The sequence below is a fragment of the Heloderma suspectum genome, chromosome 1 (assembly GCF_057233095.1).
Source record: "Heloderma suspectum isolate Gila_16-S chromosome 1, 16-S_ref, whole genome shotgun sequence".
In the NCBI taxonomy this organism is placed as follows: Eukaryota; Metazoa; Chordata; class Lepidosauria; order Squamata; family Helodermatidae; genus Heloderma; species Heloderma suspectum.
This window is the reverse complement of record NC_139458.1, coordinates 121,574,398-121,591,677: the sequence shown is the minus strand read 5'-3', so window position 1 is coordinate 121,591,677 and position 17,280 is coordinate 121,574,398. Positions and strand designations below refer to the sequence as shown.

General features: G+C 41.8%; 1 protein-coding gene across 3 annotated transcripts in view; it reads left to right on the top strand.

The window, feature by feature from the left end:
- The window catches only part of UEVLD (UEV and lactate/malate dehyrogenase domains), a 33,564-nt gene extending 16,284 nt beyond the window's left edge, over positions 1 to 17,280 (top strand). For all 3 annotated transcript variants that reach the window (XM_084855236.1, XM_084855231.1, XM_084855245.1), the window contains 6 exons: positions 2,408 to 2,513; positions 6,164 to 6,334; positions 7,263 to 7,436; positions 8,116 to 8,203; positions 8,501 to 8,624; positions 15,368 to 17,280. In XM_084855236.1, coding sequence (XP_084711362.1) covers positions 2,408 to 2,513; positions 6,164 to 6,334; positions 7,263 to 7,436; positions 8,116 to 8,203; positions 8,501 to 8,624; positions 15,368 to 15,532 — 828 coding nt within the window. In that variant the 3' untranslated portion in view covers positions 15,533 to 17,280. The remainder of the gene's footprint in view (positions 1 to 2,407; positions 2,514 to 6,163; positions 6,335 to 7,262; positions 7,437 to 8,115; positions 8,204 to 8,500; positions 8,625 to 15,367) is intronic.

Genomic DNA, 17,280 nt, shown 5'->3' with positions numbered 1-17,280 from the left:
GTATCATCAATATGCACACGACCACCTCACTTGCAGCAGCTGCTGGTAGAAGTAATGTCAGGTTGACTGATATGGCTTCCATGTGTGAGAACATTGTGAGAATAGACCCTAAAATTGCAGAGTGTTAATTGGGAGTGCCAGTAACTTTGAAAGACTGATCAAGTGCTGATGTCTTTATTGTGCATGTCTTCAGTCAACATGTTTTAAACGAGAAATTCCTTATCTGTGGAATTTTGTGGGAAGAACAGTTGTCTTGACTGAATAGCCTCAAAGTATCTCTTATACTGGAGTAATACTTATAAGTTTATCTGTAGTTTAAAAGCCAGTTAGGTAATTGATTAAAATATTTCATTATGCAACACCAAAAAATACTGAGAACTCTGAAATACACTGGTTTGAATCCAAAAATCCATGATTAATTCCATGGGCCCAAGGAAGCTTTGGATTTCAGTTTCTCAAATGAGATTCCTGATACCACATTGAGAACCTTCTTGGCAACTGAGTGAGTTTCCAAAACAGTTTATGATATGTCATAGGAGTCTAATGTTCAGAGGGAGAAAACTTTAACAGTTCCACAGTGCATCCAAGTCTTAGGCATACCTAAAAGTAGCTTTATGGATTCCAGCCTTCTATGTTTGATTAATACATTTACATGGTCCTTAGCCAGTTACAAGCTATAGAATAAGCCTAGAAAATATATATTCTGGATGTAGTTGGCACCAAGATCACATGATACTGGGTTGGCCAGCTTGTACAAGAATTTTGAAGTATAATTTCTAGAAGGGTAGCTATGTTAGCCTGTTAAAGCAAAAACAGCAAAGTGCCTTGTAGCACCTTAAAGATGAACATATTTATTCTGGCATAAGCTTTTTTGTGAAAGACTTCTGACTTGGAATTGAACATGTTGATGACCTTTGTCATCAGAGGCTTGAACTGGGTTAAAAAAATTTTTTTTATCACACTACATGTGTTCATTGGCTTACCTAGTGCCAGGATGTTTGTGTTATCAGCAGCACCAGTTTTGTGAATGGCCACTGTTAATAATGTGATTGTCACTGCTGGTACTTTCTGCATTTAATTTCCTTCTGAATTCACTGTTTACAATTCTCTTTCCCCAAATCCCACACACCCTATCATATGTACAGTATATAAACCTTTAATGCCCAGTAATACTTTATGCATCTCATGAAGCGGACTATAGTCCAAGAAAGCTTATGTCAGAATAATTTGCTAGCCTTTAAGGTGCTGCAGGACTCATAGGAACATAGAAAGCTACCTTATACTGAGTCAGACTGTTGTTCCATCTAGCCATTTATTATCAACGCTGACTGGCAGTGAGTCTCCAGGCTTTCAGGCCGGAATCTTTCCTAGCCTTAACTGGAGATGCCAGGGATTGAACTGGGGACCGTCTGACTGCAAAGTATGTGCTCTACCACTAAGCTATGGCTCCTCCCTGTACACTATTTGAATCCAAGATGGTTGATTCCAGATGGCTGTTAGCTGGAAACCTCATGGTATGCAAGAAAGGGGGCAGGACAGTTTGTTTTAGAAATGAATGCCTCATTGACCCAGTTCGCATATAGTGTGCTATTGTGGGTTAATTAGCCCACAGATTGCCAGCATGACTGGGAGTCAATGAGCAGGCTGCCTCCAGCATGCATCTCACATCCTTTTTCAATTAACCTATGATTGCCCTCTGCATTTGTTGTGAGCGTGATGTCCGAATCTGGACATTCTGGGTTGCTTAGGGGTTAAACAACCCATAGTTAACCTATGATTTGTTGTTGTTTGTTGCTCCCACTTGTTCCCAGCAATTGGTGGGTTAATTAACCCAAGATAGTGAGTTACATGTGAACCAGGTCACTATCTTAATGCAGGCTGATAAATTTCAAATTATTTTACATATATCAATGGATTTAGAATGTTCTCTAATTTTTCTGTTCTCTTAACATGCTATTCCCTTTCAAATAATTGTGTTTGATAAGATTTTTTTTAAAGGTAGGCAGAACTGCTTGACTGAATCTCCAAATATGGAGAATGATCCAGGAAGTTAAGGAATAAGATGTAAAATTGCTCCTGAGGCTAATGGTCCCAATAACTGTGTGACTGGGCAGGGTTATTCCCATTTTTTCAATTAATTTGTTTTGGCTGCAATCCTATGTCCATCTATATAGAAGTAAGCCCCACTGAATTCGATGGGACTGACTTCAGAGTAAACAGTGATTACACCATCTGTTTTTAGTTCAGTGTTTGGAGTTAGAGGTAAAATATATCACAGAAGCTTTCTTTTTTTGAAGCACTGTTAGTGTCTTGTTTGGATTGAATCCCATGGATTTTCCTCCAGAATACAAGTCCATATTTTCCTTGGATGAAGAACTTTTTCTTTTATTTTAAAAAACCTATACAGGGTGTCGCTGACAAGGTAGTTGTCTTGGACTGCTCAGAAGGCACAATGAAAGGAGGACCAATGGACCTGGAAATCTTTGCCCTGCCAAATGTGGAAATTAGCAGAGGTAGTGTGTTTAGTTTGTCTATGTTTTCCACTGCATGCTTTAAGTGATCTTTCCAAGTAATTCTCAGAATTGTTGGTGAGAACGTCTCACTCTTGGCAGTAATATTTTAAAGCATGAGATTGTTGAAGTATAGTTCTAAATTAGTTAAAGAAGCCACACACACCTTTTGTTCTGTGCTTTTTCATAGTAAAGCTTGCCCCTTGGTAATTAAGCATCCTCTAATCTAGATATATTGCAAGCTGAAGTATTTGTTATAAGGGCTGCTCTGCAGGTTACAAAATTCCTATATGGAAGCCACATCCACTTAGGAATTTGATTAATCGTGTGTATTTATTATGTTTTATTTATGATGTTTATTTGTAGATTGTGTGTAGATTGTAATCTGTGGATGATGGTGTTGTTGTTGTTCAGTCGTTCAGTCGTGTCTGACTCTTCGTGACCCCATGGACCATAGCACGCCAGGCCTTTCTGTCCTCTGCTCTCTCCTGGAGCGTGCTCAAGTTCATATTCATTGCATCGGTGATGCTACCTAGCCATCTCATCCTCTGTCGTCCCCTTCTCATTTTGTCTTCAGTCTTTCCCAGCATCAGGGTCTTTTCCAGAGAGTTTTCTCTTCGCATTAGGTGGCCAAAATATTTCAGCTTCAGCTTCAGTATCTGTCCTTCCAATGAGCAGTCAGGGTTGATTTCCTTTAGGATGGACTGATTTGACCTCCTTGCAGTCCAGGGGACTCGTAAGAGTCTTCTCCAGCACCACAGCTTGAAAGCATCAATTCTTTGGCGCTCAGCCTTCCTTATAGTCCAGCTCTCACAGCCATACATTACTACTGGGAAAACCATAGCTTTGATTAGACGGACCTTTGTCGGCAAGGTGATGTCTCTGCTTCTTACTATGCTGTCTAGGTTTGCCATAGCTTTCCTCCCAAGGAGCAAGCGTCTTTTAATTTCATGGCTACAGTCACCGTCTGTGGTGATCTTGGAGCCCAAGAAAGTAAAATCTGTCACTGCTTCCATTTCTTCCCCTTTTATATGCCAGGAAGTGATGGGGCCAGATGCCATGATCTTCGTTTTTTTAATGTTGAGTTTCAAACCAGCTTTTGCACTCTCCTCTTTCACCCTCAACAAGAGGCTCTTGAGATCCTCTTCACTTTCTGCCATTAGGGTGGTATTGTCTGTGTATCGGAGGTTGTTGATAATTCTCCCGGCAATCTTAATTCTGACCTGTGATTCATCCAACCCGGCGTTTCTCATGATGTACTCTGCATATAAGTTAAATAAGCAGGGTGACAATATGCAGCCTTGTCGTACTCCTTTCCCAATTTTGAACCACTCGGTTGTTCCATGTCTGGTTCTTACTGTTGCTTCTTGACCCTCGTACAGGTTTCTCAGGAGACAGGTAAGGTGGTCTGGTACTCCCATCACTTTAAGAATTTGCCACAGTTTGTTGTGATCCACACAATCAAAGGCTTTAGTGTAGTCAATGAAGCAGAAATAGACGTTTTTCTGGAATTCTTTTGCTTTCTCCATGATCCAGCGAACGTTGGCGATTTGATCTCTAGTTCCTCTGCCTCTTCGGAACCCAGCTTGTACTTCCGGTAGTTCTCGGTTCGCATACTGCTGAAGCCTAGCTTGTATGATTTTGAGCATCACCTTGCTGGCATGTGAAATGAGCGCAACTGTACGGTAGTTTGAACACTCTTTGGCGTTGCCCTTCTTTGGAATTGGAATGTAAACTGACCTTTTCCAGTCTTGTGGCCACTGTTGAGTGTTCCGGATTTGTTGGCATATTGAGTGCAGCACTTTAACAGCATCTTCTTTTAGGATTTTAAATAGCTCAGCTGGAATACTGTCATCTCCGCTAGCTTTGTTGTTACTAATGCTTCCTAAGGCCCACTTGACTTCACTCTCGAGGATGTCCGGCTCAAGTTCAGTGACCGCACTATCATGGCTATCAGGGACATTGAGATCTTTCCTGTATAGTTCTTCTGTGTACTCTTGCCACCTCTTCTTAATCTCATGGATGATCGTACACATATGTAAATTGTTACATGTATGTATTTGTTTAAAAGAGTTTTAACCCACCTTTTAGGTGCATTGCCCTCACAAGGAGGCTTATAGTATTCTAAAATACGAATATACAATTACAGTCAAACACATACACACAGCAAATACATCTGCAGCAGCAAATGATTTTTTAAATACCAAATGCAGACTGAAATAAATGTGTCTTCAGAGTTTTGTTTAAAAAGCTACCAGTGATGAGGCCATACATATCTCCCTGCGGAGGGAGTTCCAAAGGTGTGAGGCTACCACCAAGAAAGCTCTTTCCCTAGTACCTGCCAGGTTCTTGCTGGTGGGCCAGAGAGTAGGGCCTCTGATGCTGATCTTAATGCTTGGGCAGTCTCAACTGGTGTAGGCATTCCTTCAGATAAGGTGGACCCAAAGCATTTAGAGCTTTAAAGGCCAAAATCAGCACCTTGAATTGGGCCTGGAAACTAACACGCAGGCAACATAAATAATAAAGGATAGGAGTAATCTGAATGCCTAGGTCCCACAAGCATTTTAGCTGCTGCATTCTGTACCAGTTGCAGTTTCTGAATGATCTTCAAGGGCAGCCCCACATAGAACACATAACAGTTATCTAACCTGGATGTAATCAAAGCATGTGTTGCTGTGGCTAGGTCAGCTTTCTCTAGATAAAGCTGCAGCTGACAGATTAGCCTAAGCTGGTAAAAAGCACTCCTGGCAGCTGACATCGCCTGAGCCTCCATAGACAGCACTGAGTGTGGGAACACTCCCAGACTGTGTACCTGGCTCTTCAGGGGGAATGTGACCCCATCCAGAGTCAGATCTAAACCTCCATCCAAATTAGTGGATTTCCCAGCTGACAGTACTTCTGTCTTATCTGGATTAAGTTTCAGTTTGTTAGCTTTCATCCGTTCCAGTACTACATCCAGACATCTGTCCAAGATTTCAACTGTACACATGGTGACGCTAATCATACTCGTGTCCAATTGCTTCAGGATCTGTTAGCTTCTTGTTGTCCAATTGCTTCAGGATAGAGCATATACAGTTATTTACATATGTGTAGTATTAGTACATGTTAGACTTCCTGAGGTTTTCTCACAAATTCCTACTCTCAAGGGTATGAAGAGCAGACGTTATGCGTGAAGTGGTCTGTAATGAGTGCTTATGTCATTGTCTGAATGATTTTATTTTAAACAATGCAATGCATATAGGATGAAATCCAATGATGTTTGTCTGGCAGCAGAACAGACACAACTGGTGAAGTAGATTCCCCTCCCACCCTGCAGCCCCCTGTGTGCTACAAAAATCTGGTCCTGAGGGCTGTGGGACCCTCCAGAGCAGATTTGGAGGGTTTGTGGTGATGATGCAGGCGGAAAGAGAGAAAGCAAAAAGTCCCTTTGCACAAGCAGAAGTCCACTGGTGTGACTTTGGATGTTATCCTCTGGATCCTGGCCATGATCTTTACTATATTACTAGGCATAATGCTTAAAAAGTATATCTATAGATAGAGAAGCAGAATTCTACATGTACAATTCATGGACTTTTTTTAAAGTGAAGTAGCTCTTACACTCAAGCCTTGACATTTGCAGGAAGGGGTTACAATCCTTTCTTTGTGTTTCTTAGATTTTTCTGCCTCAGCAGACTCAAAACTAGTGGTGCTTACAGTTAATTCTTTAGGCAACGCTCAGTCCTATCTGGATGTCATACAGAACAATGTGGAACTTCTCAGAGGCATTATTCCATCAGTAGCACATTACAGTCAACACAGTGTCCTGCTTGTGGCTTCTCAACCCGGTATGGTAATGCTTTATATTTATTGGTCCTGGCCTGGATATAACATTATTTGTAATTAATATTCTCTCATTTAACAGGCTTGCTTCTTAATGGAGACCACAAGGTGCACTCCATTTGTAGTAATACTCAACTTCTAGAGAGCAATTTTGAGTATTCGGTCAGACAGTTCCCTGTTCTGAACTATTGTAAGCTATGTATATTTTGACATTTATTTTGGCATTTTCCTCTAGACAAGTGATGCAAAGGAAAAACCTGTATTTCCTTGGTTCCAAAGGGTTTTTATACAACTATGTTTAATACACCGTGTGATAAATCCCATTGCTTATTCCCCAGAGAACCAGTAAACACCAGGACTATGACCCTAAATAACTTACTGGGAAGTCTCACTGAAATATATGGGTGGTGTCCCTCTACTGACAGGGACCCTCCAATTGGTGTCCCTCTACTGACAGAAGGCATCTGTCAGTGGAACAGTGAAGGGGGATTTTCAAGGGGCTGCAGGGTGGAGGGGGAACTGTTGAATTGTCAATCTCCCCATTGCCTTCCATCAGCAGAGGAACACCAATTGGGTACCACCCATAAGGACTTCTGAGCAAAGATGTTTAGGTTTGGGATATAAATTCTGGGAGGGGCCAGTAAAGAAACATGCAGTTTTGCAGGATCAAAGCTTAGTATTTTGTAAACTTATGACAACTGCACAGCAGACATGAGCTCAACCAAACAAATGTTGTGGTAACTATGGTGTTGTAAAGTAAAAACATTAACAGTGCAGCAAAATAATAACAGCAAAATAATAACAGCAAAATAATAACAGCAAAATAATAACAAAAGTTATATAGAAAGAATGTGATTTTGGTAACCAAGTTGTATGGGATATGTGAAATACACCTTTGCATGCCTTTTGATATATTTTTTGTCAAATGTACAGTGGAAATAATGACATATGTGTCCTGGAAGATGAGTGGATTCCCTAAAAACAGAGTTATTGGTATTGGTTGTAATCTGGACTCAGTGAGATTCCAGTATATTATTACAAATCTGTTGAAAGCCCAAACCAGTGGCAAAAATAACTGGATTATTGGTGAACAAGGGGAAAACAAAGGTAAACTTATAACTTATGTAATTTAGTGTTCTATATTAGATTGCTCTTGCTTTTTCATTAGAATATAATTCGGTTGTTACAGTTTCCTTTCAGAAAACATTATAATTTTCTTTTTTAATATATAAAAGCACTGAAGATGGAGACATGATATAACTTTAAACTGTTGTGATTTTGTTAATGGATAGCTTAGAAGAAACAATGAAGGGGGAATATTGTGGTTCTGTCTGCAGTGCCAACTTTCCCAGTTATATACTTTGCAGTTCCAATTTTCATTGCTTACAATATATTTGGGTGGTTTGGGGTTTCTTTGTTTTTTGTCATCTACACAACCTCATGCACAATATTTTTATTCCTGTATCTGCAATGTTGGGTTATTGAGCTATCTTATTGATGCATTCTCTAATTTTCCTAGCTCTATGATTAATGTACAGAAGAAGAGACATTATGCACTATAGTCAGAAAGAGGAAGAAGTTGATTCCTCTGTTTTTATTGCAAAATGAAGACCACAATTGTAAGAGGCAGAAGAATAAAAACATTTTGGAATAGTATCCTACAACTGTTAAAAGTTAACTTAAAAGTAAAATAAAAAGTGCATGCTTTTCACTCTAAAGTGAAATTCTTATTAAAATAAAAATTCAAATGTTTGAAATCAAAATTGATTGTAATTATCTTATTCAGTGACAGCCTGGAGTACTTCTAATTCAGTGGCAAATCATCAGCGTGAAGATTTAGCAAACCATAATGCCCAGCAGCAATTGGCTAACAGGTAAAATATTACAGCACAATCCTATACATGTCTGTTCACAAGTAATGTCTGTTCAGAAGTCTCACTGAATTTAATGGGGCTTACTCCCAGATTAGCAAGTGTAGACTTAAAACCTAAGTGTACATTTTCATCTACATCTGAGTAACACAAAGCAATTTTATCCTTCTGCTCTTTATAAACATTTGTTCCACACTTGTTGATACGCTCAAGGATAAGTATACAGAAGAAAAAAGTCATGTTGCTTGCTAGGGAAGTGCATTTTAAATCTTGGATTTGTTTGTTTTTACTTTTATATAGAGCCATGGAAGTCCTGAAGGGAAAAGGCCAAAGATCCTGGTCTGTCGGTCTGTCAATAGCTGATCTGACTGACAGTATATTGAATGATAAAAGGAAAGTACATTCCATATCAACAATGGTGAAGGTAAGCATGAGTATCATCTGATTTTGCTTTTTGAAACAGAGCAAGCATTAATTTGTAGATATTAGAAATATATAAGGAGAATTAAACACACAGCTATGGGCCTCAAAATAAAATATCCTGTGAGACAGAGCCCCCTTTTGCAAGCTCTACTGACCTGCTCTGTTCCAGAAAGGAGCATTTTGGCTCATGTCCAATTGCTTCAGGATCTGCTAGCTTCTTGTTGTCCAATTGCTTCAGGATCTGCTAGCTTCCCGTTGTGTTAGTGGTGGGTTCTGCTAGTGCATGGGTAGCATTGGATACTGCCCATAACGTGCAACAAACCACCTTTTTTCCCATGGGATAGGACGTATGATCATCTTGGGCGCAGCAGGACTTGACATTATTTGCATAAATGCAATTAACATGCATATTTGTATTATGTAAAGAGCAACCATGGGGCAACTTCCATTGGTGCCGATGTGAACTTCCCTTGAAATGCAAGTACCAGCTTCAGAGAGGCCATTTTTGTGGGGACTGTGGCAGGGGAAGAAAGAGTTAAACTCCCCTCTCCACTTAATACAGTCCCAAGGCAGCTCTGGCTTCCCATGGCTGCTGTTTACATGAGAAAAGATATGGTTGAATCCCTCTCATCCTGTTTCATTTAAATAAGCAGCCCTCCCCATGCTATGATCTGGCTGGCACTGGTTTTCATCAGCTGCTGTGGCCCCTGTGCACCAAAAAGACCCATAAGGTCTTATTTCCAGCAATGAGGCTGGAAGTGATCTTGCCTTTGGAACAGTATTCCTGTGTGGTACAGCTGTACTATTATAAAAGCACAAGTGTGCAGCCACCAGTATAGAAGTGCTAGTGGCTCTCTGCCTCTGCCACTTGTTTGCGGACGGAGATTAGGTTTCAGCGGTAGCTTGAAACCCGCAATTATGCTCCCTCCCAAGGAAGGCTAGCTTCGCTCCTTTTCTGGTGTCCTTCTGCCAGCAGGCAAAGACCACTTTATTCAAGACGGCCTTTGGCCTGTAAGTGTGTCTGTTGGGTTGGGTGCTGTTTTTAATTCTGATTTTTTAAAAAAATCTGTTGTTTTAATGTTTTTATTGTATTTTAAAGTATTGCTTTATTTTTTTTTAATCAATTCTAAATGTGTACGTCGCCCTAAGTGCCATTTTTGGGTAGAAAAGCCGAGTACAAAGCAGATAAATAAATACAATTTTAGAGCTAGAATCCAAGCCTGTGAGCTGCTGTGCTTGCAGAGTGGCACATAGAATCATAGAATCATAGAATAGTAGGGTTGGAAGGGGCCTACAAGGCCATCGAGTCCAACCCCCTGCTCAATGCAGGAGTCCAAGTCAGAGCATCCCAGACAAATGGCTGTCCAGCCTCATCTTGAAGGCCTCCAGTGTGGGAGAGCCCACCACCTCCCCAGGTAATTGGTTCCATTGTCGTATTGCTCTTACAGTCAGGAAGTTTTTCCTAATGTTCAGCCGGAATCTGGCTTCCTGTAACTTGAGCCCATTATTCTGTGTCCTGCACTCTGGGATGATCAAGAAGAGCTCCTGGCCTTCTTCTCTGTGACAACCTTTCAAGTACTTGAAGAGTGCTATCATATCTCCCCTCAGTCTTCTCTTCTCAAGGCTAAACATGCCCAGTTCTTTCAGTCTCTCTTCATAGGGCTTTGTTTCCAGTCCCCTGATCATCTTTGTTGCCCTCCTCTGAACCCTCTCCAGTTTGTCTGCATCCTTCTTAAAGTGTGGTGCCCAGAACTGGACACAGTACTCCAGATGAGGCCTAACCAGTGCTGAGTAGAGGGGAACTAGTACTTCCCGGGATTTGGAAGCGATGCTTCTATGAATGCAGCCCAAAAGAGCATTGGCCTTTTTTGCAGCCACATCACATTGTTGGCTCACATTCCACTTGTGATCGACAACAATTCCAAGATCCTTCTCACTTGTAGTGTGGTTGAGCCACGTATCCCCCATCTTGTAACTGTGCATTTGGTTTCTTTTTCCTAGGTGCAGAACTTGGCATTTGTCCCTATTAAATGTCATTCTGTTGTTTTCTGCCCAGCGCTCCAATTTATCCAGATCACTTTGAATTTTGTTTCTGTCTTTCAAAGTATTAGCTATCCCTCCCAATTTTGTGTCATCTGCAAATTTGATCAGCATTCCCTGCACCTCCTCCTCCAAGTCATTAATAAAAATGTTGAAGAGCACTGGGCCCAGGACTGAGCCCTGCGGTACCCCACTCGTTACCTCTCCCCAGTTTGAGAAGGTCCCATTGATAAGTATTCTTTGAGTCTGGTTCTGTAGCCAACTGTGGATCCACCAGATCGTTGTTTCATCTAGCCCACTTTGAGCTAGTTTGCTCATCAGGATATCATGGGGCACTTTGTCGAAAGCTTTGCTGAAGTCGAGGTATATGATGTCTACAGCATTCCCACGGTCTACAAGGGAGGTTACTTGATCAAAAAATGAGATCAGATTTGTCTGGCAGGACTTGTTTTTGACAAATCCATGTTGGCTTCGAGTAATCACGGCATTGTTGTCAAGGTGCTTCCAGAGGGATTGTTTTATGATCTGCTCCAGAATTTTCCCAGGGATTGATGTCAGACTGACTGGTCTGTAGTTCCCAGGTTCCTCCTTTTTACCCTTTTTGAAGATAGGGACAACGTTAGCCCTCCTCCAGTCATCTGGCACTTCCCCCGTCCTCCATGATTTCTCAAAGAGAATAGACAGCGGTTCTGAGAGTTCTTCTGCCAGTTCCTTTATGACTCTAGGATGCAGTTCATCTGGCCCTGGAGGTTTGAACTCCTTCAAAGTAATGAGGTGTTCCTTGACCATATGCCTGTTGATCTCAAGCTGCAATCCTGCCCCTTCAGCCTGTACTTCGCCTTTGCCAGGGGGGTCATAGACCCTCTTTTGGGAGAAGACTGAGCCAAAGTAGGAATTGAGCACCTCTGCCTTTTCTTTGTCATCTGTTATCGTTTTGCCATCCTTATTTAATAGCTGAACCACCATTTCTTTCCTCTGCCTTTTACCATGAACGTAGCTGAAGAAAGCCTTTTTGTTGTTTTTAACATCCCTTGCTAACCTCAGCTCATTCTCAGCTTTAGCCTTCCTGACGCCATCCCTGCAATTCTGTGCTATCTGCCTGTATTCTTCCTTTGTTACTTGGCCTTCTTTCCACTTCCTATATGTGTCCTTTTTTGTTTTCAGGTCATCTCTCAGCTTTTTGTGAAGCCACATTGGCTTCTTCTGTTGTCTTCCACCTTTTCTTCTTGTTGGAATTGCTTGTGATTGTGCCTTGAGAATTTCCTTTTTTAAAAGCTCCCACCCATCTTGGACTCCTTTTCTCGCTAGCATCGCTTGCCATGGGACCTTACTGATCATTGTTCTGAGTTTATGAAAATCAGCTTTCCTAAAATCCAGGGTACACGTTTGACTACACTCGGCTTTTGCTTCCCTTAGAACCAAGAACTCAAGTACAACATGGTCGCTTTCCCCCAGAGTTCCTGTAACTGCTACTTTATCCACTAAGTCATCCCTGTTGGTTAGCATCAAGTCAAGGATAGCCGATCCTCTAGTTCCTTCCTCTACTTTCTGTAGGAGGAAGTTATCCGCCACACAAGTCAGAGAGCCACTGTAGTGTAGTGGTGAGAGTGACAGACTGGGAGCCGGGAGATCCGGGTTCTAGTCCCCACTTGGCCATGGAAGCTCACTGGGTGACTTTGGGCCAGTCACAGACTCTCAGCCCAACCTACCTCACAGGGTTGTTGTTGTGAGGATACAACGGTGAGGAGGAGGATAATGTAAGCCGCCTTGAGTTCCTTGCGAGAGGGAGAAAGGCGGGGTATAAATGCAATAAATAAATAAATAAATAAATTTCCTGGAGGGGCCATGTTTTGCAGAATTTGTCTCCCAACAAATATTGGGGAAATTGAAGTCCCCCATTACTACTACATCATGCTTCCTTAAAACATTGGCTATTTGCTTTTCAAAAGTTTCATCCTTGTCTTCTCCTTGATTGGGTGGCCGGTAGTAGACTCCGACCACCAGGTTCCTTTTATTCTTTGCTCCATTTATTTCAACCCAGATGCTCTCGATGGGGCTACCAAGCTCCTCCTCCTGTATTTCTGTGCAGAGATATGTATTTTTCACATACAGTGCAACCCCACCTCCCTTTCTGTTCCTCCTGTTCTTTTTGAACAAGTTATATCCTTCAATTGCTGTATTCCAGTCATGAGAGTCATCCCACCAAGTCTCAGTTATACCTATCAGATCATAATTTCCCTCTTGTATTAAGAGTTCAAGTTCGTTCTGTTTGTTTCCCATACTCTGGGCATTAGTATATAGACATCGAAGACCATGTGCTTCATAGTCTGACTTTCTTCCTACATGTGTCTGAAGACTATTATTGGGCGCTATCAGAGCTGTTCTCTCCATTGCAGTGCATGCGCCTATGTCCATTGTTACCCCCAACATTACATCTCCCTTCCCCGTAGGATTCAGTTTAAAGCCCTCCTGATGAAGTTCTTCATGCTGTGGCCAAACACATTCTTCCCATCCTTTGTGAGGTGCAACCCATCCCTAGCCAACAGCCCATCTTCCAGGAAGTATAGCCCGTGGTCCCAGAATCCAAATCTCTCTCGTTGGCACCACCTTCGTAGCCAGTCATTCACCCGGAGTATTTTTCGTTCCCTTTCTATCCCTCTTCTAACTACTGGAAGGATGGATGAGAAAACTATCTGGGCCCCAAAGTTCTTGAGTTTCCTTCCCAAAGCTTCAAAGTCTGACGTGATCTCTTCATAGCTCCGCTTGGTGGTATCATTTGTTCCCACATGGATGAGAAGAAAGGGATACCTGTCAGTGGGCTTTATGAGTGCAGGCAACCTTTCAGTCACGTCTCTCATCTGTCCTCCCGGGAGACAACATACCTGGCGAGTCCATGGGTCTTCGCGACATACTTGGGTCTCAATCCCACACAGCAAGGAGTCTCCCACTACTACCACTCTTCTTCTTCTTGTAGGCCTGGGTTTCATCGCCTCTGTTTGACTGACCTTTAGCCTCTTGCTCACTCTCATGCAGGTTCCCCTGTGATTCTTCCTTCGCAGGCTGTTCTCCAGTCTCATCCGCAAGTACCTGGAATCGGTTCCACAGCTCCACTGCTTCCACTGGTGCAGAGTGGCGTCTAGTTCTTCTTCTCCTAACTGTCACCCTTTTCCAAGGAGTATCCTCTATTCCATTTTTCTTCACCTCAGCATTTCCCACTGCCTCATCTTGCTGTTGCTCTTCAAGCTTCTGGTCTGCCCTTTGCTGCTGTAGTTCCCCCATTCTGTCCAAGAACTCTTCGTGTTCTCTTATTCCCCGGAGGGTCGACAGTCGCCGCTCCAGTCCACTTACTTTTTCTTCGAGCAGCGTGATCAACTTGCACTTGTTGCAGGTGTAGGCCATGTTGTTCTCAGGCAAGAAAACAAACATTGCACACACCTTGCAGGTCACCACCACTAGAGAGTCTTGTCCTTCCGTAGCCTCTTTTCCCTTTTTGTGTCTAGCTTTGTGATTGTTCTAGACTAGCCTGTGCCTGCTCCTCTACTCAGTAGAGGTTAAAAGCAGAGTCCCACTGGTGTGAAAGTGTGTGTTACAAGACAAATAAATGGAAAAAAATTAGTTAAAATAAAAAATAAAAATAATTTAAAAAAATGTTAGGGGCCTCCCCCTTGACCTCCCCTGCCGAACTCCCCTGGCCAACTCCTGTTTGCTCCCCGTGCACGCGCTCTGTTCGCTCGCTCTCTGGGAGCTTGCCTGCTTCTGTAGTCCCTGGACCAGCTGGAGCAGCTTGCTCTGCTCTGCTCAGCTGGGAGGCGGGAAACAGACTGAAGCTTCCTGCCCAGTCAGCTACTGGGAGTACTCAGGCCACACCCCTCCAATTCAGTTGGAGCTCTCAGAAGCACCTGGTGAGCTCACAGCCAATCAGAAGGATAAAGGGCAGCCCCCTGGGCTTCCTGCAGCCCACTTACCTCTTAGCCTCTGTCTCCTTTGTCTCTTCAACCACTGCAACTCCCCTGGCCAACTCCTGTTTGCTCCCCCTGTTCGCTCGCTCTGTTCGCTCACTCTCAGTACATAGTACTGAGCTGTAAGGTAAACTGTTTTACACATTGTCCAGCAAAAGAGAAGCTCCTAAAATTATCACAGGACAAAGTTGGTGCCTAGAAACGTGCAGAGATAATTTATTTGAAGCTCAAAAAATACAAAGAGAGAGAGATTCAAAATATCTTTAATATATATCATTTCCCAGGTTGTCCTCTAATGTGCATTTGAATATAAGTCTTTTTAAAAGGTGAATAAATTTCAGAAGAACCATGCTACAGACAGTATTTGTATTGCAAGTAAGGGACAGATGTAAACAAATAACCTGAACAATGGTTTTGCTTGCTTGGTGGCTGTCATACCTCCTGGTAGCTGATCTGTTTTTAAAAGCACCAAGGTGACTTGAAAGCCAGTGATATTCAGTCTTGCCTTATTTGGCCTGCAGGGTACAGTAATCCTATTTACAGTGCAATATATGCATGTTTATTCTGTTACTTTAGTAATAGTTACATTGAACTATTACTTGTTCAATGGGGCTTACTCCCAGGTTAGTATACATAGGATTGCAGCCTCAAGTACCTCAACCATTTTCATGCCCGTGTGAAAGTCCACGTGTTGTTTATATACAATAATATGTTGTCTGTATGTGCATGTTTTCTTCTTTTCTAGGGGTGTTACAATATAAACTCGGAAGTATTTCTAAGTATGCCTTGTGTACTTGGAATCAACGGTGTGACTGAAATGATCAAAACATTAGATGAGGATAGTGTGGCGGAGAAACTACAGTCCAGCGCTGCATCAATTCATGACCTTCAACAGCAGTTGAAACTTTGAATACCATGGAGTTGTAGTTTTTGTCCCTAAAATATTTGAGCGTTGCAAAAAAGATACTCTTGTCTGCCTGGGTGCCAAAAAAAGTACCTCACAATATTGAAGCTTTGCTACATTCTAGCATATGGTATATTTAACATTAGGGAAAGTCAAGGACCCCTTTGTTGAAGAAACTTTTGGCAGAATAGGATCGAAATGTTCAATACTGTATAAAAATGTACAGTGTGTTGATAACATTATGTAACATGAAACTTAGCTTTATTATCACACTTCTTATATTCCCTTGTGTAACGTGCTGGCGTTTATACTCTTGGACCATGATCATACCCATACAGGAACTTCTTGTAGTAATAACGTACAACGTTTCCCTTCTCTCCTCACCCCGCTGTGCTGAGTGCACAACAGCGCAGAAAGCCCTTCACCACCACCACCACCCCGCTCCCTTCTCACTGCAGTGTCCATCCAGCAAGAGGAGTTGTGATTAGAGGTTTTTCTCAAACGGAGTTGAAATACTTTTGCAGGCGGAGCTGATATGCCACTGCCCCCTTGTATTTACTGTAGAGAATTAACCATGTATATATATTACATATTTCTAAAGCCTAGACATAGAAAGTACTGGCAGTGAGGTATTGCCTAAAATTAGTGCTCATAATTCAGCTGATGCTATGCTGTTTTTTAAATATTTACACCAGCAAATCATTACAACAGGGAAATATTGTAATGAACCACCTGAAGCTGCAGTTTGGGGGCATTGCACATACACTTTATTTGTTTAGCCTTTAATGTGTCTGAAAATATTTCTCAGGGCATTTTGTATGAATCATCGAAAGATTTAGAGAGAAGTCTTGGGGAGGGGAAAATATAAAAAAGAAACCTGAGAGTACGACACTGCTGTAGTTTCAAGGTTGCTATATAAAATGTATAGTTGTGGTGGTTGGTTTCTTAAAGGAACATTGGCCTAGATCCAAAGGACATGCTATTCTATGTATGCACTGAGGCCTTTTGCCTCCTCTTTCCTGCTGCGGTTCCTGAAAGCCACCCCTAAAGCCCTGGGGATCATCCAGAGCCACCTGTGGATGATGCAGCTGGGGGAGCAGGAAATGCTGTCCTGCACATGCATAGATTAGTGCTTTCAGCTCTCACACAGATTGCTGGATCCTGGTCAATATCTGTAAATGGAATAATATGGGCACTTTATATGGGAGGACATTAAGGAATGCAATAAAACACACGGTTAGGCAACTTGGGGTAACTGTCCCTTTATCCATAATGTGATATTTCTTTAAAAATAGTTATTTTATCATGATTTAAAACAGAACCATGAGAAGAAAATAGTTCTTTTGGCTAAACAGTTAGCAAAAATCCACTGAATTAAAGGATCTAAATCATGATTCAATACCTAGAGTAAGGAAGATGTGGAGTCAATTTAATTTCTGTATAATCGGGTAGTCTGTTTTTCTTTTTGTTAAAGTAATTCTTACTAGGCCCAAGCCTTTGGGATAGGATGGGAAGAACAAGCAAATTGCAGTTCAGTGTTATGCACTGATAAGTTTCAGTGTGTTTGCCTCATCGATTGTAACATTGTACCACGTTCTACCACTACTAAATATTTGCCAATCTGAATATGATACAATATATATACTGCACTTAGGTATGATTTCAGTGACATTTTCCTTTTTGCTTTGGATTATATATGTGCCATATAAAACACCACCTTTAACTTTAATAAAGATATGAAGAATTAGCAGCTA